Here is a 26,659-nt window from a genome sequence, read left to right as displayed (position 1 = left end):
CCCAATACTGTTTTGAACCCTAGAAGGCTTCGTGAGTGTTCAGAATCATTTCTGCTCTGCTCTAAAGTGGAAGACAGCTTATTCAGTCTACAAATGCTTACTGAGCATCTATCGTGCACCAGGCATTGTTCTAGTGGCTGAGCCTCAAACAATGAATACAAAGACAGAAGTCCCTGCCCTCATTAAGATTACATTACAATGGGAGGAGGCAGAGAGTAAACACAACACACTGGTAAGATATATACTGTGTTAGCTTATGATAAGCCCTGTAGGGAAAATAAAGGAGGGAACACAGAGTGTGAGGAGTCACTTTAGTGAAGGGTGGTCAGGGTAGGCCTCACTGAGGTGACATTTAAGCAAAGACCTGAAAGTAGTGAAGGAACGAGCCATATAGCATCTGAGGAAAGGGCAAAGGCAGGAGTTGTTATGTTCTAGGAACAGCAAGAAAGTCTGCTGGTTACAGCTAAGGGGAAGAGTAGAGATCAGGGAGGTCAGGGTGGCAGGCCAGATTGTGTAGGTCCTCATAGTGATATGGGAAAACCATTGGCGAGTTCTACAGGGTTACTGAATGCTCTGTTGGGAATAGACTGAGGGAGGGCAAGAGTGGAAGGGAGAACCAGTTAGACTTCCTGTAAAGCAGGTAAGAAATGAGATGGCTTGGACTGGGCTGGTCACCATGGAGGTGGGGAACTGTTCCAACTGTGGGTCCTATTTTGAAAGTGGAGCCAGCATATTTTGTTAGATGAGATGTTGGACGTGAGAGGAAAAGGTGGCAAGAATGGCTCTGCGGTTCTTGGCTTAATGGAGAGGAAGGATGGAGTTGTCATTTACTGGGATGGGGAAAGAATGCAGGTGGAGCGTGTTTTAGGGTGAAGAGGAGTTGTGATTTGCATTGTGCTTGCCCTGGCTTTCCATGGCTGGGGTTCTCCGATGGCCAGGGTTCCAAATTAGATTAATGGCCCGGACTAGACCATGACTGAAATGTCGTCTTGGGATGAAGGCTCCAAGGAATCTGTGCCCATGGGCATTGTCCTCCTGAGCTGTCGTGTTCCACATCCGACTGGCATTGAGCTATTATAGTAAGTGTCCTTATATCTTCTCTTTTGCTGTGTGAAATATTTAATCAAAGGGTAAGGTAAATGAACACTCACACATACAAACTAAAAACCTTGAAAACAATTCAAAAATTTGATTTCTCATCCACTATACAACCAGCAGAACAGGAACCCCAATCAAAGGACTCACTGTCCTCCAAAAATCAAAACGGAATTCAATTTTACATTTGTGGGTCTATAATGTCACCAAGACACGAGTTCTTAGACAACACTAGGCTAGGCTGGTACAAAAGTACACCAGGGCAATCTGGAATGTGCCTGATTGGAGAATGTAACCAGGAATTCACTGGACACACAAATAATCCAAAAAGAAGGTATGCATTTAAAAGTTGTCACTAAAGCACCTGATGAAACAATACTTACAATGGAATGAATATTTCAACAAACTGAAAAGTGAATGAAAGCAAAACCAGTATTTTAAGTCATATTAGTGGGAGAAAAAAAAAAAAAACAAGAACAGAAACTGTTATGTAGAGATCACTTTAAAAGGCTAGGAAGAGATTAGCGGGGAAGAAATTAGAAAAAAAAAAAGTGTCCTTAAATGGGAGGCAGAATCTGTAAAGGCAACAATGCGAGAGCGCAGGGAGCAGCTTTTTTTCTGTACCCAACTCGCGAGGCCAGCGGGTAGATGAGAAAGAATATAACCAATTGCTAGAAGAGAGTAGCTAAAATAATCTGAACTTGTTTCAAAGTGAGGGCCAGACTAGGTGACTCAGAAGCATGACTCAAACCCGACACTGGGGGCCGTCAGCTCCCGGAGGCCGGGGACGCGGCGTCTAACACGGTTTAGGAAAGTACCAGGTTCGTAGAGGGCGACAGGAAACCTCCCCGGGGGATCCGCCTGGGGCTCCTCCTACCCTAGAGTTTCACCTCTTAACCACCCGCACCACGAGTTTCTAATCTCCTGGCTTCCCCTTCTTCCTTTAGAGTTTCCCGACCCGACCCATTTTTCTTCCACAAAGCGTCACGCGGCATGTAGGTGCAACACATCGAGCACCCTCGCGGCCTCCCTCCTCCCCCCGCTCCCCGCCACGCGCCCACCCGCCTCGCCTCCGCGGCGAGCCGCTCCCTGCCCTTCTCATCCCGCCCGCGCCCGCCGCCCGCCGCCCGGGCACGCGCGGCACGAACAGCACCCGGAGCTGCACTAGACAAACACCTGTCCCGCCTGGGCTCCGCGAGATTTGGGGCGAAAGCATAGGCAACAGTGGGCGCATTCTCGCGAGGTTTACGAAATTTCCCACGGCCCGTGTTGTGTCTGAGTCGAGTAGTGGAAGGCGGTGGGAAGGAGGTGTAGCGTGAGACTAAGCTGCCCGCATTGGGCACATGCGCAGTGCCGCTCGCGCGTGCCGCGCCAGTCCTGCAGCGCGTTCAGCAGGTTTCGGGCAGTGGATTCCAGTTCTCCGGGTTTTGGGGCTCCCTGCGGGAGGCAGTGCTGGTTCTGGGAATCTCTAGGAATTGAAAGGGCAAGGCGGGGTAGAGGGTAGAAAGGGGTGCTGCTGGTAGGGAGGGCGGGGATTGGGGCTTTGCACCTTTTTGCTAAATGCCCAGTCGGGCCAAGCTCGCTCGGAGGCTTCCAGGCTTAGGTCGCCTGAAGTACATTTCGGGCAGCGAGCAGTATCCTCGACTGTGCCTGGCTCGCGGGAAGGCCTGTGCAGAGTCTGTTCCTTTATACACCTGGGTTCATGCAAGGCTGGGAGCTGTGATGAAGTCCTAGGGAGGCTCACAGCGCAGGCAGCTCTCTGTCCGAGCGGGACCTCTGGCTGGAGTGCGGGGCGGGGAAGTGGTGGTTCTCAATTCCAACGCATTTTTTACCGCCGGAGAAAACTACGCGGCGCTCTGGCGTGGTATGCGAGGTGGACATTAGGCATGTCTTTGCCAGAGGTCTTGGCCTGACCTCATTTCTCATGCAAGGAAAAGAAAACTAAGGCGACAGAGCTCAACGGCAAAAGTTTTCCCTTTACATAGTTCTGGAGGGTCAAACTACACTGTGCTCTTGTCCGCCTCTCCGCTAGCCAAGAGGGTCGAATGAATGATAGTTCCTCGTTTGGTCACTCGCCCCAACTCCAGGCATCAGTGTAGCTCCAGCACCTAACGCTGACATTAGCATAAAGGAGGCGTCCAATGAACGTTTGAATGAATGAAAAGGGCTGGGAACCAGAGTGAGCGGGAAGCCACTTGGAAAACACCCATTTGAGGAGGTGTTTCATCTAGGCCTGTGAAACGCGGCAGATTTTCCCAGGACCCCTCCTCCCTTCGCTTCGGCCCCGCCTCCTGACCCCTCCATTCCCCGTCCCCGTTGTAATCCCCTCCGGTTTTCCTCAGTCTCCACGTACGTCCTTCAAGGCACGTCTCAAAACCCGGATAACCGGAGCGCTCCCCATGGACCACACGGCGGGCTCGCCCGTGGAGGAGCCGCCTGCGCATGCTCCATCGCTTGGGTAGGTTTCCAGGGAAGGCAGCGAGCAGGATCCCCTACTTCGCGGGCGGCGCGAGGCGTCTGGCTCTTCGCGGCGGCTGCTAGGGGAAAAGGAGCGCGGGGGCTGGGTGGAATCACGGAGTGAGGAAAAAGGGAAGGGGCGGGGGAGAGGGACCAGGGCAGGCGTCGGGGGGAATCTCGCGAGGGTTGGAGTTTTGGCGAGAGTTTGTGGAAGATGGCGCCTGTTGTGACAGGGTAAGTCTGAGGGAATCGGAGCGCTGGGAACCGGGAAAGTTGCGGGCGTCTCCGAGCCCGCGACGGGAGGCGGGTTCGGGGGCCGCAGCGCGCTTGGCGTCCGGGGGGCGCGGGAGCTGCGTCGCGTGCGCCGAGCGCGGCGGCGTGTGGCCGTGCGCAGCCCGCTCTGCGCCGCCTTGGCTCTGGCTCCGGCGCGTGAGGGCGGGCGGCGGCGGCGGCGGCGGCGGCGAGGCCGGCGGGTGCGGGCGTAAGTGCGGCGGGGCGCGCGGGGCCCACGGGCGCCGTGCCCTCCGCTCGTCTTCCGCGCTGCCTCCCGCGGGCCCTGCCTCTCAGCCCCACGCAGCTTTGTTTCTCTGGATCGTCGTCGCCTCCTCGCCCGGCCGGTGCCCCCGGTCCCGGGCGCTTTGTCTTTCCCAGTTGCCCCCCGCGACTCTCTACCCCCGGCCCTTTGTTTCGCCGCCTTGGGCGCTTTGTCCGACCCATCGCGCCCCGCATCCCTTCTCCATGTCCTGCCTTCGGCTGTCCTTCCTCCCGTGCCCCTTTGTTGTGCCCCTCTCTATTCGGCAGTTAAGTGACCTGCCACAGCCCAGGCACCAGATTTCTCTCTTTTCCTTTTTCATCTATTATTTTTCTCGTGTATTACTCTCACCTTTCTGTGTTGTCTTTGATCATCCCCACAGGCTTTGTCTTTCCCACCCAGTGGCTTATTCGCTTGGCACCCCCGTTCCCCTCCCATCGATTGATTTATCCATTCCCCACAGTGTGTGTCGGCTGAACTGTCTCAGCCCCGGGGACTCCATCTGGTGCTTGTACGTGCGGGCAGACCCTCGGCTTGTTTTTGTGGGTCTGAAAGATGCGTGGGGATACTTACTTTCCTGCTCGGCGCTCCTTCTCTCCGCACCCTTTTCTCTCGGGATTACACACACCCCTCCTCCCCATTTCTCTCGGGATTACAGTGTCTCCAGTTTTCTTCGCCTCTCTCTGGGCCCGTGCTTGTTTTGCTTGGAAACAGTAACGCTGGAAAAAGATCGGGTCTCTTGGTGATTGCCCCTCCGGCCTCTGGTTTCTGGCGGCCTAGGCCAAGGGCAGCGGTCGTGGTGGTAGTTTTGCGTCTGGGTTACCTGAGGGTATCGTAGGACGGAAGGTTAGGAGAAGCGCAAGGTGTGTGTGTGTGTTTTCCTTTTCTTTTGGCGTGTGAGAATAGTTTCAGATATCCACATGGGGTATTCGTTTGGCATGTGAATAGCAGTGAAATGAATTTTGCTGTTAAAAACTTGTAAATGTTGCGGTGGAGAATTTCAGCATTTTCTAGACTCTAGGTGTGGAGTTTAGTTATTTTCACCAGTAACTCCTGCTTCGTAAGGAAGAAGGAAGGCATCCTGCTTGTGAATTTGATACAAATGTTTAACTTTTTCTTCATCATTGTAGTTTACAATTATTCGCTTTTGCTCTGTAGATTTATGACAACCCTCTGCCCCATCTTTGGAGTTGAAATGAGGAAAGCGCTTAAGCCTGCAGTTCTGGTTGATGAATACTGCTTCTAGAATCTTTGTGGAATGCATTAATGAAATGCAATGAAAAGACATTTAAGTAATAGTCTTAAGGTAAAGGAGCTTTAATGTTACAGGAGCTTTAAATCGTTCGGGGTGCTTATTGTTATGGTAGTGTTAAAAGCTTGGAGTTGTGGGGGTGGGTAGGGAGAAAGTGGTGTGGTGTATTTAAGTGGCCTCAATATTCTGGTCCTGGGAATACGGTATTAGATTTACCAGGATTGCTAGACTGAATGTGTATTTCAGGAGGTTCCCTTCCCCCCACTAATTTATCACGACTTTTAGAAGATAATGTTACCCTTAAAATCACCTGGATTATCATTTGTAAACTAAAGTTCCACATAAAATGCCACTAGTAGAGCATGTGCAAAATGTAGCGTGAGGAATGTTGGTATAGTGGAAAGCAGTTTTATTTATTTTGAAGGCTGTGATTGGAATTAGTATGAATTTTAATTGACGGAAACTCATGTTTCATGATTGATACGTGAGACTTTTGTCAAAATTTGCAGTCTGGGTTCCATGACTGGATTTTTACCAACAATCATTTCTCCTTTACTTGTTTTTAGTGCATAATCATTCTTTTGAAGGTAAAATCTTGAGCACACTGTTGTTTCTCCCTGTAAGCAAAGTGTAATAATAATGGAAGGTATTTTGCTCTGACTTATGCATATAAGAATGATCACACAAACATCATAAAAGCAACTTTTACAAACCAAGTTGTGTTTTTTTGTTTCTAAATTGTGTAAGATCTTTATTTGGTGACCAAATGAAACAGTATCTTTACTAAATTATACCAAACAATAGCATATTTAGAAGCATAGGGCGTGAGCTGTGGTTGGGAGGCTTTCTTTCTGATAATTGATGATTAAAGCTGTAAATTTATTGCTCATGCATATTGCAGGAGAGTGCAGGAAAAATATGAGGCTCACTATTAGTATTTTCAGATCTATTCTAATGTGCTTCTAGGTGTTAGATTTTAAGCAGTTACGTTTATTAAAATGTTACCTCTTATACTAACAGATTTCTATCAATGTCTTTTAAGTGGCTAAGAAAAAAGATGGTTTTGGGGGAAGCCACTCTTGCCAGCTCTAATTCATTAAGTCATTTTTGGCACTCCAGATGGATAACGTATTGGGGGGGAATAGGGTGTCAGTTCTTGCAAATATTAATTCTAGTGTTTGGTCATTTTTAAAAATAAATTTTAAAAACCTAGGACTTGGCTTTAAAACATTATTTTGCATTTTGGTTTCTTCTAATACTCATTTTCATGTTATTTCAACTAGGGGCAGTATTTTCTCATGGATTGACTAAAAGTTGTTATTTTTGGCATCAGGCTTTGTGATTATTTCCAAGTTACTCTACATCCCCTGGGCCAATTTCCTAACTATGTAGTAAAATGGGAATTGTAATAACTTGCCACATCTGCACAGGATTGCTGTGCTTTAGGATTTGCAGGGAGCATCCTTAGACGAAAGGTGTGGTTAAAGTCTAGGAATTGTGACTGAAGCTGATGTGAAGTAGGTCATATTTTGTAGGAAGTCAAGCAGAAGGTTATGAACTAAGTTCTTGGCAAATCACAGTGGTGATAGTAGGATGAAAAAAAACACCAAATATGTATTATAGTTTGGGTAATAAAACATATATTTTTTATCCTATAAGTTTAGAGGGAGAGTAAAACAAATTACAGGGTGTGTGTGTGTGTGTGTGTGTGTGTGTGTATGTGTGTGGTGTAAGAGATTGAAGGTCTGTCAAACTCAAATGTAATAATAACATTGTAAAATTATGGGATGCTTTTCTTCTACTGACTTGTTTTCTGCATGTGGTAGTATTTTTTTAAAAAATAGCACAGAATATTTTCACTAGACCAGGCCAAGTTTGTTAATAGTTATAACAAATTTTCAGTATACTTTGTATTTTGAATGCTTTGTTATTTGTTCTCAAGAATATTTTCTAACAACCAGAAGTGTAATTTCAGACCTGCATATGGGAGACACTCTGTAGGTATTTATTGAACAAACAAAACCTGTTGCATCTCTATTCCTGGTAGATGATATCATATCCCAATGAGTTCCCCATGCCAGGTTTCTGGATTCCTCTCACACACTAACCCTTTACATTTACTCACTAAGAACTGATAAATTTTCTCTCCTGAAAAATTTCTTGAATCTGTCTACTTCGTCCTCACTGCCACAGTTCATGCTTTTATCATTTCTCACCTGGATTACTACAGACATTGGCAGTCTCTGCTTCTAGACTCAACACCCTTTATCCACCTTCCACAGTCTTTCTAAAAAGCAAATCTGATCACTTCACTCCTTAGTTACAAAACCTTTCAATGGCTCCCCCTAGCAGCCTTCATTAAGAGAGGCAGCAGAGATTGGATGGATAGCTTGAGCCCACAATTAGGATTTAACCCGAACTGAGTTCCAATTCTGTCTCTGCCACTTAAAAGCTGTAACATTGACAGGTGTTCTAATCTCTCCTTGCCTCTTCCATCTATTGCAAGGTAATTATTCTTAGCTCAATGGGTTGTTGTGAGGGTTAAATAAATGCAAGAAAACATTTAGTAGGATGCCTGTCTGACACATACCAAGTGCTCAAAAAAAATGTTAGCAAGCAAGGCATGTAGGATCCTCTATATCTATTCCATTTACCTTTTCTCCACCTGTACTGTTTGCCTTTCTCTCCCTTCATATTCAATGCTCCAACCATATTTAAGAACTTGGAGTTCCCTGCATGGGCTCAGCAGTTTAATGCCTCCCTGGGCTTGAAAAGTGCTGGAGTTGATGGGTTGTTATTCAAGACTTAGGTCTGAGGATATTCTAACCAGATCCACCAGGCTGGGTTCAGTGCCCCTGCTTAAAAGGACCTGGTATAATTTCCTTGGAAGTGTCATACTAAATTATAATGGTCACATCCAAAGGCCATTAGTTACTTGGTGGCGGATATCATTCTCCTAATCATTTATATATTCTTATACTCAAAAGAATGTCCAATATATGATACGGACTCAGTAAAGGATTTTTTGAGTAAAGGACTGAGTACTTTGAAACCTTCATGCAGCGGGTTCATGTAGGCAGAATTTGATATATTGATTCTGTAGGGAATTTCGTTGCTAAAGTGCCCAAAGGATTTGATATTTTCCACTGGCGGCAGTCTCATAACCCCTGAGAGCATTATAGTCAAACTCTTAGGTAAAAGTTTCTTTTGGGTTATTAGAAAATACTATATTGTTTGTATAAAACTGACAAGCTTAAATGTCACATTTTTTTTTAATGGTTGACTGTCAAGTGAGTCTCAGAAGAGTTCATTATTTTTGAGTGTTTTTAAGTACTGCTTAGATGCATAAGGATGTACATTAAACCTTAAAACACGGTAGACTGCTTTTTTGGGGGATTCATGCCATTGAACCAAATAAATTGATAATCTTAAGAGAGACTCAGTTCTTATGAACAGGTTACTTAAAATTTCTCCAAGCTTCAGGTTCTACTTCTGTAAGATAGGGAATGATAATTTTCTTGTATTTATCTGTCAGGCACATTGTGACTGTAAGTAAGGTAAAATACGTGAAATTATAAAGGTCAAATAAAACAATGTATGTGTAAGTTATTTGTAAATACTAAAACACTCTATATGATATTTTAATTATAACAGTTGGTTTCTCCTAGTAACTTTTCACAGGCAGGGTTCAAGACGGACTTTTTATATTGCAACGTGTGGTTTGTGGGTCATGTTTTAGGAAGGCAGCAGTGTATTTAGTACAGAGGACCGCAGCCCTTGAAATATGTGCCTTGGCGTTTTGAGCAGACATACTTGGTAAATTACTGCTTGACCACGGATGTTGTCATTGAGTCACCCCCAACTTTTTGGGGTCTGTGTCTTACTGCTTTCTTCTCTGCCTGGACAGCCGTAATAATGTAGGAATGTTGAATGCCCAACTGTTACCATTTCTCAGACACGCTGCCCACAGTTCTGGATGCCCCTTAGGTCTGGCACAGCATCATGGTGTCGCTTATGCCTCATTAGGCCTGCTTCTGCTCCAGGGAATGAAATGATATCCTAATGGTGTGAAAAGGGTAATGTAGTTCCTGAACATAACTTACTACTGGGGAAGAGCAAGCATTGGAAGCTCTCCGGCTTGGTTTGTGTAATTGGTAGTAATCTGTTATAAATATTTGTGTAGTTTTGTTGTGTTGAGACAATGCATGGCAGCTTTTTAGTTAGATTGGTCATGTTCATGGCAGTCTGGGGAATATTTACACTATTTTAAGTTTACAAAAATGAGAAGCTAGAAACCACTACTTTTTAGGTATCCTAAGTTGCAAAAGCCCTGCAGTGAAAGTGCTGCTCCTGTTGGATGTGCGGTGGAATACACTAGAAAATCAAGTTGATTCTTTTAATTCCCCTCCCGTGCTTCCTTTTCTATATTCAGTATTTTTAAGTTGGTCTTAGGGCTAATTTTTTGTACATTGTTAATTAGTTGGTAGAGTTGTAAATGAATAAGAATAGTTTCTCATAAAAAGTTTATGTAACCAGGAAAAATGTTTATCACGTTATAAAGCCCTGTTTTGTTTTGTGTTTTTTTAATATTGTGGTAAAGATTGTGTTATATATAACTGCAATATTAGTTGCCTTATAAAATATAGAACCAGTGTTGTGGATTTTAAAAAATGATTATTATAAACAACTTATTTTGGAGCTAATGTTGCTCCAGACAGAACATAGAAGCTTTAAGCTGGTTTACATAATTGGAACAAGAGTGTTTGTTCCCGTTTTGGAAAACTGCAGACCCACTAATATCTTGCTTTATTTTGCCAGCATACTTTTTTTTTAATGGACTTTATTTTTTGGAGCAGCAAAATTGAGGGGAAGGTACAGAGATTTCCCATGTCCTCCGGGCCCCCACATATAAATAGCCTCCCCCATTATCAGCATCCCCCAGCAGAGTGGGACATTTGTTATAATTTATAAGCTTACATTGACACATTATTATCTTCCCAAGTCCATAGTTAACATTAGGGTTCACTCTTGGTGTACATTCTTTAGGTTTGGACAAATGTATAATGTATCTGCCATTGTAGTATCATACAAAGTAGTTTCACTGCCCTAAATCCCTCCTTCCTCCCTAACCCCTGACAACCGCTGAACTTTTTGTTGTTTCCATAGTTCCCAGCATGCTTTTTAAAATCATGTGACTTTTGATTTGAATGTGAGAAAATTTTTCATGCAAAAAATTGTATGGCTCTATACAAAGGAGAGTTCATAGAAAACGTGAGAGTTGATAGGGAGTGGTGGGAAATAAAACTGGAAAACTGGCTGGGGCCTCTTAGAGGACCTTGAGTGCTAAGCTAAGGGTTTGAATTATCAATCAGGGGTATGGGAGGGCATCACTAAACGTTTTTGAAAAGGTGAGGCTGTATGTAAACAGTGTAAAATAGATTGGAATTGATGGAGACCGTAAGAGAAATACGACCAAGGTCTCATCATGGTGGTAGGCCTAGGAGTGGAAAAACAAAGAGCTCTTTTTGAGGCAGGCGGCATAGGGAGCTTTAGAATCACAGCACTATCTCTAAAATAGGTCCGTGGCTTTGAGCATGTCACTTAATCTAAGTCTTGCACTTGTCTAAAAAATGGGAGAATATAATACTTCCTGGCGTTGATGTGAGGATTAAATGAGATAGGGGAAATGAAATGCCATAGACCAGTTCTGGAAGTAGTGGGCGCTCAATAAATAGGATAAGCTGCGTTATGGGGAAGTGTGAAAAGGGAACGTGAGGGAAAAACAACTAATGATTGGAAACTGAGTGATGAAGTAATTAGAAATGGGAAAGTCTGAGTGAGGTGAACAGATATAAGAGAACCTACTTAACAAAGTGTTTTTATTTCTTTTAGCTTTTAAATAAAAGCCAAATACTTATTTTTGCGTACATCTGCTGTAACATTTAAAATCTTTCTACAATTAAATAAATACATTTGCATTGATTGTCTCTCTGTGTGTCTTTAATCTGTCAGCTCCATAAGCAGAGGATCAATATTTTGCTGTCTTTTGTAATTGTGGAGCAATTGCTGTGGGCCAGATTATTCTGGATGAACAGGATTTGTATGGATGTAATAATATATAACACTTGCCACTAGGTGGCACTTAGTTGAAGTGATGTGGCTGACATTCAGCGTTGATTGGTTTTTCTACGCGGAACCTCCTGAGAAACTGACCTCTGGCTTGTTACGTGCAGCTTTTTGCCATTTCAGGACTATACTTTTTGAAGTGGAATGTGAAGCATATAGCAAATAGAAAACTCAGAATGTTAACAAATAGAAAAGCATAATGGCATTAGAATACGTTCTGTAGAAAGCAGCTGAAGGGAGGCTCAGTGAAATTCACAAGTGACTAAACTCCCCATCTCTGAATGTGTTTAAAGTGAAGCCTGGTGGCTAGATTTTAGGTCATGGTGTTTCTTAAGACTGCGGATTGTTTTAATGAAAGAGACTGTGGGAATTTGTTTTTAATTTAGATTTAATAATAGGGCTAATGGGCTATGACTCTGTTCGTTCTTTATATTCTGGTATATTGTACCCTCCCTGTTGTGGAGTAACGTACCATAAAATGTAACTACGTCCTATGTGACAAATGTTATAGATTATTCACTCCATTCGATTCAGTAAACTTCAGAGCTGGAAAAGACTTTGCTAATCATATGTTCTAAAGTAACCACTCGTTTAAATGAGTAGGTATAGGTAGATTAAATAATTTACAGTTAGCTAATAGCTAAGATACATTCACTGACTGGGACTAGTTCCTGGTTTGATTTTTGGGGAGAGACTTGTGCTGGTCTTACACTCTTATTTATACCACTCAGCTGCCTTTTAATGTCACATGCACTTTGTTTTTTTAAAATAGTTTCTCAATCCTATTTGTGGGCACTTAGACCAAGAAAGCAAATCTCTCAGTCCCAAGCCTGGTAGGTGGACTGCTGCTGCCAGTGTCTTCTCTGAGCCAGCCTGTTCTTTCCTCCAGTTCTGTTTTCTGCCCAACGAAGGCGGCCTCTTGGAGAACACATTTGTTCTCACTGTACACCTTCTCACCCGCTCTGCTGTCGTGGCCCCCACTGGAGAGAAGCCTGGGTTCAATTACCCCTGGCTCACCAGTCCCTGCCTCTTGCCTCCTTAGCTTTTAGTTCTGCTCCCTGCACTAAATCCCGGCTGTCTTGAGTTCCTAAAGCCTCTGGAAAAGAAAATGGAAGAATGGAAGAGATTGAGAAAAAGACTGTCATACAGGGAAGGAGGCCACAACTTGAAATTTTATACTGAAAGATGGGCTCATTTATGAACCTGATGATTTTCATACAGGGATTTTTTTTTTTTAGTGTATGTGTCAAGACAGTATTACTCAAATCTTTAGCATTTCAAAGATAGTAGTGATAGTTTTGGTAATTTACAGTTTATAATGAGTGTCATTATTAAATAGTACTGAATTAGTGGGAGTTGCTGCTTCACTCTTGTAATGTTAAAAAAAAACACCTGGATAGCTGTAGCTTTCGAAGGTTATTTCATAATTATTGGTAAGCAAGCCATTCTTCATCCTGGCCTTCCCCCATGATATACAGTGTGATGCATACATTTTACATACAAGATTAGTGGCATGTCATTCGCTTAAACCTAGTTTCTTAGCTATAACTCCTAGAAGTTGTCAGTTGGTAAGTTAAATACCTTTTAAATTATATTAGAATTTAAATTCACGTGGTAGCTTAGGTGTACAGTTGATTCGTTTTCATTTCATGTTTATCTTGTTTCCATAATTGTTTCAGGGAAGTGACTATCTTGATGTGGAACTTTTTAAGGGTTAATGAATGTCATGTGTAAACACTCAATGTTCATCATTTTTCTGATTGGAAAAATAATTTCTGTTATGAGAAACTCAAAAGTTGTTTAAATATATCATGTGAAGGGAGTTGCTGTAGTCTTCTATCAGAAAATTAACTATTCTTAACAATTGGGAGTATACTGGGGGTGCCAAAAAAATGTATACACATGACTTGTATTCGTGTTTTGTTATCGGTATATATTGTTACAATTTTAATACAGTTTTTTTCTGTCTTAAAATGTGTATACTTTTTTTTTGGCACCCTCTGTATTCTTCAACTTTTTTTCCTAATGAAATGCTGAGGTTCGAGTTGGTCCGAAGGGTGTGGGTTATTGTTAAGGAAAAAAAAAAGAAATGCTGACATTCATACTATACATATATATATAAAATATATTAAATATATATATAAATATAAATATAATATATATATTATATATTATTATATAAATTATAATTATAATACAATATATATAATATTGTATTAAAATGTCAATAGTCTAGCAAACATAATATCAAGGAGATTAGAGAACTGACATTTCATTGAATATCTACTGAATCCTCAACTACAAAATGAGGGAGATGGTATTAAACTTTTTATAGATAAGGTGTGTGAGGCTCTGGGATTTAGTCATTTACCTCAAGTTTACACAGCTTTGCTTCTGCGTTGCCATTTGCACTGCCCTGTATGTACTGACAGAGCTTTTGTTTACCGCGCCACCTAAATAAATGTAATCACCTGGAAGCTTCCAAGCTCTCTCTTAGGTGGCAAGACAGTCCCAGATAATGTCTAATGCAAGGCTTTAAGGAAAAGGAGATTATATTCATTATTAGATTATTTTCAAAATAAATCTGTGTTCTAGAAATGCTTTCAGAATTAGACTTGACTAGTCTTTGAACTTTAAAGGTTCTCTGAAGTAGCTAGCATCATTTATCTTTAAGTAAAATTTACTATAATTTTGTCAGGTACTCCTGTGATGTTCTATCCATTAATCCTCCTTTTTTAATTTGTATTTTCAGTTTTTTTATTATCTTACTCCTTTTCTGCCTAAAGACCAATTTCCAGGTCTTTTAATTATTTTGTATACACAATATATGGCGTTGGGCAGTTTATATAATTGCACTGAACTTAAGTTTCCCCACTTGTAAAATGGAGAGCCTATCTGAGAATTCTTGTAAGGATCAAATGTATGTATGTAAAGAGGCTGCCAGACTAGGTCTGGTCTATAAGAATTGCTTAACGTCCATTTCCATTCGTAGCTCTCATTCAAGATACTGCCTTATCTTTTCTTTACCACTTTTCTCATATTTATATTGTGTTATGTTTTAAAATCTGTCACCCCAGGTGATCAGTAAATAATCTTTCAACCAGATCTCCAAACCTCATATTGGTCATGAGCCTGTTTAATTTTTTTGCATCCTTTGTTTTTGTTGACCGTGATGTCTTTATTCTTGATTAGCAAGACACTCATTGTCTTCATCTCTTAAACATTCTGTCTTTTATTTGCTACCTCCTCCTCCTCCAGTCTTAAATATCATCGTTTGCAATCTTTGTCTTTCTCTCCTTATCTGTTCTTTGACTTTATATCTGTGTCATTAGCTCAGATGTTTAGATCCATATTTCTAGAACTCCTACTGGTTGTTCTGTATGCCCACGAAACTTGAGTTTTCCAAAACAACTTGTTCTTTGCACTACCTAGACCTGTCGTATCATCTTATAAAATAGGCTTGGTACCTGCTAACTAGTGCTGTTGTCTATCTCGCTGCCACAGGTAAAAATGAACTTAAGGATTTTCTTCATTTCCTCCTCCTCTTGCATTTTCTTATTTTGTTGGTAACCAAATCTTTCCCTTTCTGCTTCTAGATTTTTTGTGTCAGATATTCTGGGCTCTGCTCGCCTACTGCCCTTGCTTTATTTCTCCAAGCCTCCTTCATCTCATGGTTGGATTATTATCACAGACTTGTCAACCCCTACCCCACTTGCTTCCTTCTTTAATCTATGGCTATTGATCGTGTTAGTGTCCACCTTTTAGTATTTGGGGGGTTGTGGGGGCTACTTGGTAACCTAATTTTGTTGTAAATAGTGTGCAAAGATTTTGATTTGCTGTCTAGTTACCCTGTCGTTCAGGTGGGAGAGATTGAAAAACTCTGCTGTTAACACATCCTAAAATCCCATCTGAGTTTTTAAAAAAATCATTAGCTAAATATTTGTTAATTGTAAATGAAATTAATGTAATAAGATGGTTCCTCTGCACACCTAAACCCCAACCCCCAAAGATATGCACTATTTTTTTACAGTGGGGTGAGTATCCTCCCAAACTCCAAATTAATTTATCTTGCCAGGCTCACCTTTCTCATGCACCCGAGAAAGGAAAAGTCATAGTTACTATTGTTAAGAAAGATTCTCTAAAAATCTAAACTTTCTTGTGGCTCACATTAAAAGACAGACTCAACATCTTTGTATTGACTATGGATAGTTCAAAAGCTACATGTATTTTTCTCTGGAAACAAAAGTAACAAAATAGAAAAAGGTAAACAAATCGTAATCCTACCAAATTAAACACAAGTAACATTTAATTGTATATTTATCCTTTCAGGCTTTTCTTTTTTAAAAATGTTTATTACCCCCCAAAGTAACATATAAATATATTGTTAAAAAAACTGGAAAGTAAACGTGGAGCATAAGGAGTGGCGCCTCTTTGCTTCTGCCCCAGATGGCCTGTGGTTCGAGTGTGATGGGCAGTCTTCTCCCACACTGATGTAGAATGCATTTCCATGCACATGTGATGTGAAAAACTTGGAGTTCTCCTGTCTGCCCTTCCTGCACATAAATTGGATGCCAATTAAACAGCATATTGTTCTTCAGCTACTTGGGAACAGTGTTTTTTGTGTAGTTCTGGGTGTCCGTACGTGTCACTCCTGTTGTTGTCAGTCGTTGCTTTGAGGGAGTCTGCTTCTCATTTTTTCCCATTACTGCCCCAAACACATCTGTGCACGTGCGAAGATATCAAACTGGCTGTGGGTACTTTTAAGTGGAATCACTGTTCTTTTTTCATCTGTTTGTTGGCCATTTATTTTTTTCCTTACGGATGTCTTTCTCATTTTGTGTAGGAACTTCTTATTTTCTGGATGATACTTTTTGTCAATATATTAAATATTTTCTTCTAACTTTTCATTAATCATTCAATTTTATTATCTTAACAGGAATTTAAAATTTTTATGTAGTCAAATCTGTAGTTTTTCCTTTGGCTCTGTATTTTGCTTATTTTCCTCACTCTAAGATTATGAAAGCATACTTGTATGTTTTTCTTGTATATATGCTCTTCTACAGTTTAAAACATGATTTATCCCTTTAACCCTCCTGGGAGGATTTTTTTTTTCCTGTGTATTATGTGATATGGGCTCCAACCTTATTTCTTTCCAAATGTATAACCAAGTGTATAACGTTCATTCTCAAACACTCAATTTTTTTTCTGCTTCCTTTCTGTTGATACAGAGCTGTGGTTCTTAAAGTGAGGTCCTTGGACCAGCAGCAATGGGATAATCTGGGGACTTGTTAGAAATGCAAATTATCTCACTCCAGCCCCACCTTCTCAGAAGCTCTGGCAGTGGCATCCAACAGTGTTTCAGCCCGCCCTCTAGGTGATTTCTGATGCCTGCTGCCGTGCGCAAAGCCTGTGGGCGCTCCCCTTTAAGAGCAAGCCCTCTCCGTCTGCACTAGATCCCATCTCTGCTCAGCTGCCCTGGGAAACTGGCCTGGCCAGCCGGCCTTCCTTCTCTCTGGTCTTAGTTTTTACCTTTCTACTGAAGAGTTCTATCTCCAATTACTATCACTCCATTCTCCCTACACCTACTTCAGCCGAGCTTTTTTTATCTCCACCAGTCTAACAAAACTGCTCCTCTCAAGGTTACCAGTTCCCTCCACACAGGTGAATATAGTGGTCAGTTTTTTTCAGATATTATCTGACTTGATCAGCAGCATTTGAAATCGTGGATCACTCCCCTCTTCAAGCATTTTTTCATTTGGCTTTTACGATACCACCCTCCTGGTTTCCCACCTCACTGGCACCTTTTCTTGGTCTCCTTTCTAGTACTTTTTCATTTTACCACATTTGTCTTGCTTTTCATTTCGCATTCTGTGCTCCTTCCCTCTTTTATTTTTCTCACTTGTATGTATCAGTTAGCCGAATGTTTTATTTGCCTTTCCCCCACTAGAATATAGTGCTTGCTACATAGTAGGTACTCAGTATCTGTTGAATGAATGAATGAAGTGCTTCTTAAACAACATCGCTTTTTGAAAGCTGTGTTTTCTCACTGAGGTGGGAGAGTTGGCATTCAAACTCATGTGTCTGGATTCCATTTCCTTGCCATGAACATCTAGTGATTGTCTAACCTCGTATGTGATAACACTACTGGGCATTCCTGCTCTGCCTCCCCCTGCACCCGCAGCTGCATGGTTACCCCTTAGTCATCCATCAGCACGTGATTGGCTGTACCCACTAACCAGAGGGGCCCTTCCTCTCGATCCATTTACAGATCTGAGGCAGGAGGGTAAGGTTGAATAGGAAATTGGTTTATGTAAGATTTTTTTTTAATCTTTATTTTTTAGAACAGTTTTATTTGGGATTTTGTCTCTGCATTTCATTACACAACTTTGGAAGAAAGGTTGTAGAAAGAACACAGGCTGGTGGTCATGAAACAGATTCTCTTTACCACTAACAAATTTGCTGATATTTCTGCTTCACCTTTTTTCAGCGTAAAATGATACCTCTTTGATCTAGGCTTTAAATTAAACATATACGAGTACGTGTCAGAGAGCTTTGAACATAATTCTCACACCCTATAAATGAAAGGTATTACTGTTAAGAATGACTTTAAGAGTTTTTCGTTGTCTAGATGTATTCATTCTTTTATACTGGAGTAATTTTAATTTTGTTTAAAACCGCTCTGTAAATGTAATTTTAAAGTTTTTGCTGTCAAATTTTGTTGTTTTTGTAATTAAGACAGCAGCTGTGGATGTGGCTTCACTGATGAGCACCTACAATGATGAGCCTTTTTGGAGCAATGAAAGGCTGCTTACAAATGGTGGCCACGGCTGCAGTGAATTCTGTGTGTGTTATTTGTGAATCCCTAAGGTTGAGTGTTTTGAGGGGGATGAGTTAGGAGAGTACAGACTGAGAGAGAGTTTCTAGTCTGGTAATTTTTGGAGCAATCATTCTGCTACTGCTCTTTCTTAAGATTTTGAAGGAGTTTGGAATGTTTTGCTTTACTGTTTTGATAATTCTTTCTCTCAGCTGTATCATTTGGATACTTGTAAAGGTAAATTGTAACCTGAAGATGTTTTACGAGCATGGGTTCTGTCATCAAAATAGTTTTGCTCTCAGCAACTAACTACTGCTGCGTGTAACAGTACTTGTGGATGAAGCTTTAACCTGTATCTGCTGCGTAAAGCATTAAATGTTGGGTTGTTGGGTCTGATTGGCCATACATACAGTTTTAGGCACAGTGCTTACACCCATTTTTCTTTCAGAAGTCTGTGGTTTTAATGCTGTGGAGCATATCCAAATAGTTAACTATTAATTATTAAAAGTAGTTTTACTCTGAGATATTAAAGACCACCGGAGATAAGAAAGGGAGCTATGGTATTTTCTATCAAAAAATCTAGGCAATAACATTTCTCAAAAGAATTCTAGAAAATGTTTATTTCAAGAAAAAGTGAATAAGGCTGGAAGAGCAATAGTTGAAACAAATGAGGATCTCTGACCAAAAAATACCCACCACTGTGTATGGGGTATTATGGTCAGCGCTTCTGAAGGTCTTAGAATATACACCGGGGGTGTCAAAAAAAACGTATACACATTTTAAGAGATGTTATCTATGTACTTTTAAAGTTGAATTGAATTACGGTAGCAGTGTAGTATGATGTTCGCTCAAAAGGTGGCATTAATCAAATGAATGCTGGCATCACCAAGCCACAGGGAGGACCATCAAAGAGAATGGTGGGAGCACGGTTGTCGTGGAAGCGCAAGACCATTTCGAAGTGGTGTTTGAAATTCGAGCACGTTGTGGAAAGTACAGTGACAGTGGAGGCGTGGATATGCGAGTGAACTTCCAACACGCCTAACGACTGCACGCATTCGTGATAAGGCTGAGATGGTGGTACCGTGGGAAGAAACTGAGACGGCATCATGCGTGGCAATGCAAGCGGACACTGGTCAGCATGGTTCAAGCAGTAGCTCACCGTAATCAGAAGGGTCTGGACACTGATGGTAACCACTCTGAGCACCTCTTGTAATTGCAGAAGTCAAACGTCACTTGTATTCATCTTTTGTTACTGGTTCATATTGAGTTTTACAATTTTAATACAGTTTTTTCCTTTCTTAAAATTGTATACATTTTTTTGGCACCCTGTTTGCAAATCTCTTCACTATTGATGTATTTAAATCATCATAATAGATTCACTTGATTTGTAAAGGCAGTGCTTTACATGCTTCCTGATCATAAGTTGTTGATCATTGAAGATATTCGAAAGGTCTGAGTTAAATATGCTGTTGATGTGAACTTTTTGTTATTGTTAAATTTCGTCTTATTCTTCATAGTGGTTGAGAGTATAAACTTTGGCAATAACATCTGTTCTTTTATTGTATGGGACATGTTTTCAGGAAGATTTTTAATGCACATTAAAGGAACAATTTTTGTGAATTTAGTTATTATCCACAGTCACTTTCAGATATAAAAGCATTCCCAGTGAGTTATTTCTGATTCATAAACAAATTTTAGCAGAGCAGATGTAGACTACCAATGGAATAATAAGCCAAAAAATATTAAGGGATTAGAGAGCCCTTTGTGTAACATTTAACTTTAATTGCTTGGCCAGTTTATATGAATAATTAAAATTTTGAGGCAGTTAAAATTTCTTTTCTGGGATTTCACAGTTGACACTGATAGCTCTAATCACTAGGGAAGCAGAAATATTATTTCCATCAAACAGATGGCTTTCCTAGCACTGGTGTCCCTAATAGTGCCTGCTGAGCTTCCTATTTATGTTGGATTAGTTCCTGATCACACCAACTTGGTATACTTTTGAAAGATCACACCTGGTAATAGAATACGATGCAGATATTAAAATGACTTAGTGAACTTGAGAACTTCCAAAACTTGGAAGTGTGATATATAGTTCCTGTGCTCCTGGGGAGTGTATGTAGTCTGTTCTTGTGAGAGGAATCACCTAGTAGTGGGTACTAATGCCTCAGCTGCCCTCTCACGGACTCCTCAGCTACCTCTGCCACTTTCTGACTTTCATTAGCTCTGACATCAATGTGCCATTTTCATTTCTGCTTTAGTCAGATGGCTAGCCCACCCAGTGCTTTGAGGCATGGGGAGGCAGGTGTTTATTAGGATCAAGGATAGGTTTCCATTGTGTATGAAAAGGTTTGCAGAGAATACAGTATGGAGGGGCTTACAGTTACAGAATCACATCTTTTTTTCAGCTCTAATGTGGAGATTTTACTTGTTATTGATAGGATTACCTTTCCCCCTTTTAATGTTTGTTTTCCTTTTCCTGTTGGAAATACAAAAACATGCACACACACATACTGGGGATCCACATGTATATTTATGCTCCTGACATTTCAAAAACATAGTCAACTATTAAGATTCTAAAAACTTTGCATCTGTAGGCTATATTTATTCTATAGCTAGCAGCAAATGTCTTTTGAAGTTATTTCTTAATGACATCTGAAAGGAACTCTGACATTTTGGCGATATGTGGAAACAGGTTGACTTTGGAAAGGTAGAATGGGGCTTTATTTCTTTAATACTATAACTGGTTGGAGCAAGTTTTAAGAGCGAATAGAGTCATGGTGGATATATCTTGACTTTAGCGTTACTAAAATTATTAAGAACGAAAAAAATTTGGTGCGAATATAGTCATGGTGGATATATCTTGAGTTTAGAGTTACTAAAATTATCAAGAAGGAAAAGAATCTGGGGTCGTATTGGTGCCATTTGTGGAGATGAGATGGCACTGAGATAATTGGCATAGAATAGTTGGTGTTGGGGGGAGAAGTTTTTGGTTTTGAGCATGTTGAATTTGTAAGAGAGCTAGATGAAGGTACCCAGTGGCCAGTTATGTATATGTATTATGTCTGTGGTTCCTGGACCTCAGGGGAGAGAGGTCAAGGTTGGAAATACATGCTTGAAGACTGTTAGATGGTAGTTAAAACCTTGAGAGTGGGCAAGTCTCCTGGGGAAAGTTGGAGTTAAGCACAGACAGACCCCTGGTGAGCATCAACATTTAAGGAATGGTGTAGAAACCAGTCAGTGAAAATACCGTGTTTCCCCGAAAATAAGACCTAGTTGGCCCATCAGCTCTAATGTGCCTTTTGGAGCAAAAATTAGTATAAGACCTGGTCTTACATTATATTATATAAGACCTGGTCTTAAAATAAGACCGGGTATCATATTACATTTATATTATATTATATTGTATTTGTTATATAAGACCCGGTATTATAGTAAAATAAGACCAGGTCTTATATTAATTTTTGCTCCAGAAGACTCATTAGAGCTGATGGTCCGGCTAGGTCTTATTTTGGGGGAAACATGGTACGTAGCATGCTGTAGGAAGCTGCTATAAGAAAGATCACAACTCGTCAAGTTTCACAACCCTTTTAAGTGCTTTGCCAGAGATAAAGAGCAAACATCTGTGTGGTCCCAGAGATTTTCGTGGTTACTGCTTGTCTTACGAAGATACATTGTTTTATAAACCTAACCATATCCGTGACATCTGGTAGTATACTTTGTGCCATTCTGTGGTCATTTTCCTTGCTTCTAATGAAACATGTAATGAATGAGTTTCTTGTGTGATGAATCTCCGGAAGCTTTTTATGGAAATCTTGTTTTGTTTTAGTTAAATAGATAATGCTGTCACTGATTTTCCATCAAATACTTTTATTAAAGAAATCCGAGACGCTTCCTCCTGAAGATAACCTTGTCTTTTGTTCAGTGCTCTGTCCCTTGCACCTAGCAGAGTACCTGTCACGTAGAAGACACTCCGTAAATATTAAGCTGTAGAATGAATTTACAGTTGGCAGTGTTTTCCTGTAGATGTTTTCTTAGAAATTTTTTGCATTTCATTAACAAGCCAGCAAATACTATAAACTGAGGCATATTAGAAAAAACATCTATACTAATTACCAACATTATGGGAAATTTCCCACACTATGTGATTTTTCCTAAAAGTAGTTCTTGCCTCCATTCCGTGATCTACAACAATGTTTTCCATACATACTTATACAGTAATTTACTAACAAGAAAATACATTTTGGTTATGTCCATCTTTTTCCCCAAGTCATATTTCATTCCTTTTTTACCATGACAGGAGGAACAAGTCTTTCCTCATGGTATGTGGCTTCTTATCTTAAACTATTTTAAAAGAAACTGCTAAAGAGGAATCTAAACATATATAGTTAATTTCAATGTAATATCCAAAGTACTGAATTGAAAATCATGTCTTTAAACCTTGCCAGATAGAAGCAGCTCAACCTATAGAGATGTGCTGTGTTTTAAGTAAAGTATCATTTTATAAGTGTCATACTAATTATGATTACCTTGTCATTTGGTAATATTTCAGGGCAAAACTTACATGTAGGATGAGGTTATTGTTAACAGTAGATTTTTTTTTTTTTTAAGTTATCTTGATTCTTTCTATTTTCTTTTTGACTGTCTTGCTATATCCATTTCTGATTAGTTCATTTTTACTTGGTAAAGAGGAAATACTACCAGGAGGAAGAGGCACCCTTCTGCTATTTATTTATTTGGTGGGCTTGAATTGTTAGTATTTTCTTCAATACCTGTTTTGTTGCAGATACCATCTTCAGACCTTCACCTGTTTTTTGAGGGCTCAGGTCGCTAAACTAGGTGATTTGTGATGTGCTGAAACAAACCAGTCCGTGAGAGCCCCTGTCAGCTTTTTCCCATTGTGGAACGCCTGCCCTCCCCGCAGGCTGGGCTCCTCTGACAGACTGAGTCTTAGTGCTGTATTCTAAGGTTTGTGAGCACCAGCTGTATTCCAGGCAACAACATACACACGTGGAGAAAACACGCACACGCACATCTCTGCAAGTGTATGGAGGTTGCATTTTAGCGAGAGACAAACAACAAGTAAAATATTTATTGAGATAAGGGCTTAAGAAGGAAAAGTTGGGAATAGTAGAGGGAGCGTTGGGAAGAGCTTCGCTTGCAACAAGATGAATTGCTCATGGAAGGTCTCGCTGAGATGGTGACATTTGAGCAAAGGACCTTAAGGATAAGGTGAGAATGTCCGGCATGTATGCATATGGGGGAAGAACATTCCAGCAAGAAGGAACTGCAAATGTGAAGGCCCTGAGGCAGAGCTGCCTAGATTAGATGCGGTGTAGGATATGGTGTGTGAAGATAAGAGAGGAGTCAAAGGTGACGCCATGGATTTGGGCTTGAACAAGGGTCGTTACAGGGTTGCCATCGTTTGATGTGGGAAACTGGTTTGGGGTGAGATTGGGAGATGGAGACGTGTGCAAAGGAGTGATTTGCTTGTATTGCTGCTGGAGTTTGCATGGTGACATATTTAAAAATGTCAGGCAGGCCAACTCTTGGTAGGAAACATAATTCTGAATATCGGTTTTGCTCTAAATTGACGGTATTTAGGGAAGATGAACTATTTTATTTGCCAAATGTAATTATAAAGGAAAGGAACTTTCCTGGAGTAAACAAAAGTATTTTGTGTATCAATATTGGGTTACCTAAATACTTGAAAATTTTTGCTTTATTCTATTAAAATGTGTAACTTTTCCCCAACCCTGTTGATTTAAACAATAAATGTGATAATACTGGACAGATTAGTATGTAATTTTTGACATGAAGAACATCAGTACTGAGACAATTTTGATAGAAACAGGGAAATTGGGAGGCATAAAGCTCCAAAATGAAGAATAATGGGAAGAAGACAAATTTTTGACCGCTGTGATACTGTGATTTATAAGAAGTATAGTATATATTTGATCATTCAGACGACCAAAATCTATCTCACATATATCTTCGTCCACAGTTCCTGGCTCACAGCTCCTAAAATACTTGGAATTTCCTCAGTCATGAGAGCAATAAAAGGTGTCTTTTGTCATGTCAGTGAGGTGACTTTCCGGAAAGTGTATAAGAAAACGGGGGGGCTGGTTGCCGTGGAGCCCGCCAGGCGATCGAGGGTTGGAACCTGTAGTCCCACCCTTCAGCCTCCCGGGAATGAGGAGGGGCTGGGTGCCGGATCATTTGCCAGTGACCAGTGATTTCATCAATTATGACTGTAATGAAGCCATCGTAAACAACCCACATGACAGGCTTTGGAATGCTTCCAGGCTGGTGGACATGTGGAAATGATGGGAGAACCTTGCCCTTGAAAAGGGTAGGGAAGCCTGGTGCCCTTTCCCCGTTCCTGGCATCTCTTCCATCTGGCTCCTTTTATAATCCAGGAATCTAGTTATTAAACTGTCCCCCTAGGATCTTTGAGCTGCTCTAGCAAATTAACCGAATCCAAGGAGGGGTTCCTGGGACCCACAAGTCTCTAGCTGGTCAGTCAAAATCTGGCCTTGCAACTGGCGTCTGAAGGAGGGCAGTCTTGAAAGACTGAACCCTTAAACTGTAGGATCTGACTATCTAGGTTGTGTCAGAATTGAATTGAATTGTAGGATACCGTCCCAGTGTCCGGAGAAGTGCTTCTTGGTGTGGGAGACCCTTTCCCACAATTTCGCAGTTGGTACCAGGACCCATTTAACCACATACTTAGGTCTCCAGGCGTCACTTAGGAGAAGTTCCCCTGGAATGCTCTATATTATGGACAGTATTCAGGGCAACTGTATCTATCAATATATCTGCTGTGTAGCCTGTTTTCTATACAAGCTGTGTTGATCTTTGTGAGCTTTCTGTTTTGATAGTATGTTTATATATTTGGAAATATATGCATGCTGGATAGGACCCATTGCCTTAGTTTATACAAATTACTTCGTAGCGTCACTCTCCATAGTATCAGTTTCTGTAGTTATATTAAGAAGGGATGTGCCCAAAGGGCTGCAGAGAGAGAGAGAGAGGGAGAGAGGTGTGTGTGTGTGCATTTTTCTCATGTCTGCTTTGCGTGGGATCACAGTGAGTTGACATTGATCTTTAAAGATCAATAAAAAATCATCTAAACTTTAAAATTCAAAGTAGCATTCATCTCTACTTGTGCACTTTTGTCCTAATGGTGGCAGTTTTAACACAAATTCATTATTTTCCCTGTAGGGTTGGAGTTTACCGCACATCTTTTAAAAACCGAAAACAAAACCAAAGGAAAAATTATCACGGCGTTTTAGTGAGTCCTTATGTACTGAAGGTTCATAGGGTGGTTTTGTCAAATGCATGCAGGGTTCTCTGCCATGATGCCCTATATATCCTGACAAACCTTGAGTGCTGCAAAACTGTGCGGTTACAGTAAGAAAGCTTATGGGGGAAAAACAGGTGGGACAGACTACTAAAAATCCATGGAACTTTGATCTTGAATACTAACTAAAACAACTCTAATAATAAGCCAAAGACTAGCCTTTTTACCTTGTATTATTGCCTTTGGAGTCTGTGGGCTCCAGCCTCCTCCTCCTAGTAGGAGGTCCTGGAAGGGCATTGTAACTAAGAGACTATTTTCATTAAAATTGAAAATCTAATTCAGGGTGTAGTCTTCTTTATTAGTCTGGTGTTTTTAACACAGGAGGAATTTTCTTTTGCAGCTTCTTCATCTGCACAGGCAGCTTTGCAAATAGATTATTACCCCAGCTGAAAGAGAAAGAATTCCTGAAGCCCCTGAATTCAACCACTACTTATAGGAAATAAAAGTTCTTTTGTAGGTTTTCAAGGTTTTTTTCCCCCTTAAAGTATTCATCTATTGCTAAGGTTTTATTTTTAATTGTGAAAAAGCTTGTTCCCAATTGCCTCAAAACAATGTGCTACTAGGAAAAACCATGTTTGAAGCTACGTGACTTACTTTTACATCAGCATCATTTTATTTCTAGTTGCCTAAGAAGTGATTCATAGCAAAGAAACATAAATTTTAGCAGATTGTTTTGATTTGATTTGTTAACTACATAGAGTGAGTGGCAGGTGAATATTAGTTTTTTTTGGAATCAGAAAGATGAGGCTTTGAATTCAGGCCCTGCTACTTAAATGTCACTTTTTTCAAGTTACTTCTTTAAGACTCAGTTTCTGTATCTATAAAATGGAATATTAATTACTGTACCGATCCATAGAATTGGTACGGTGTTTCCCGGAAAATAAGACCTCGCTGGACAATCAGCTCCAATGTGTCTTTTGGAGCAAAAATTAATATAAGACCCAGTCTTATTTTACTATAAGACTGGGTCTTGTATAATGTAATGTAATGTAATATAATATACCGGCTATAATATAATGT

The 26,659-nt window shown here is 40.8% G+C and overlaps 1 protein-coding gene across 5 annotated transcripts in view; it reads left to right on the top strand.

Annotated features, from left to right (window-relative positions):
- RBPJ (recombination signal binding protein for immunoglobulin kappa J region) overlaps nt 1-26,659 on the top strand; it is a 200,828-nt gene that overhangs the window by 104,197 nt on the left and 69,972 nt on the right. The window contains exon 1 of one of the 5 annotated variants that reach the window (XM_033105906.1): nt 3,443-3,553. The exons of 1 other annotated variant lie outside the window; for it this stretch is intronic. In XM_033105906.1, the coding sequence (XP_032961797.1) occupies nt 3,495-3,553 (59 nt within the window). In that variant the 5' untranslated portion in view covers nt 3,443-3,494. Of the gene's footprint in view, nt 1-3,442; nt 3,554-3,690; nt 3,787-26,659 lie in introns of those variants that run through there. 3 more of the 5 variants (XM_033105910.1, XM_033105908.1, XM_033105909.1) reach the window with 3 other exon arrangements.

This window comes from Rhinolophus ferrumequinum, chromosome 5 (genome assembly GCF_004115265.2).
Source record: "Rhinolophus ferrumequinum isolate MPI-CBG mRhiFer1 chromosome 5, mRhiFer1_v1.p, whole genome shotgun sequence".
Lineage (NCBI taxonomy): Eukaryota > Metazoa > Chordata > Mammalia > Chiroptera > Rhinolophidae > Rhinolophus > Rhinolophus ferrumequinum.
Note: the sequence above shows the minus strand (reverse complement) of the source record. Positions and strands in the feature narration are given on the sequence as shown.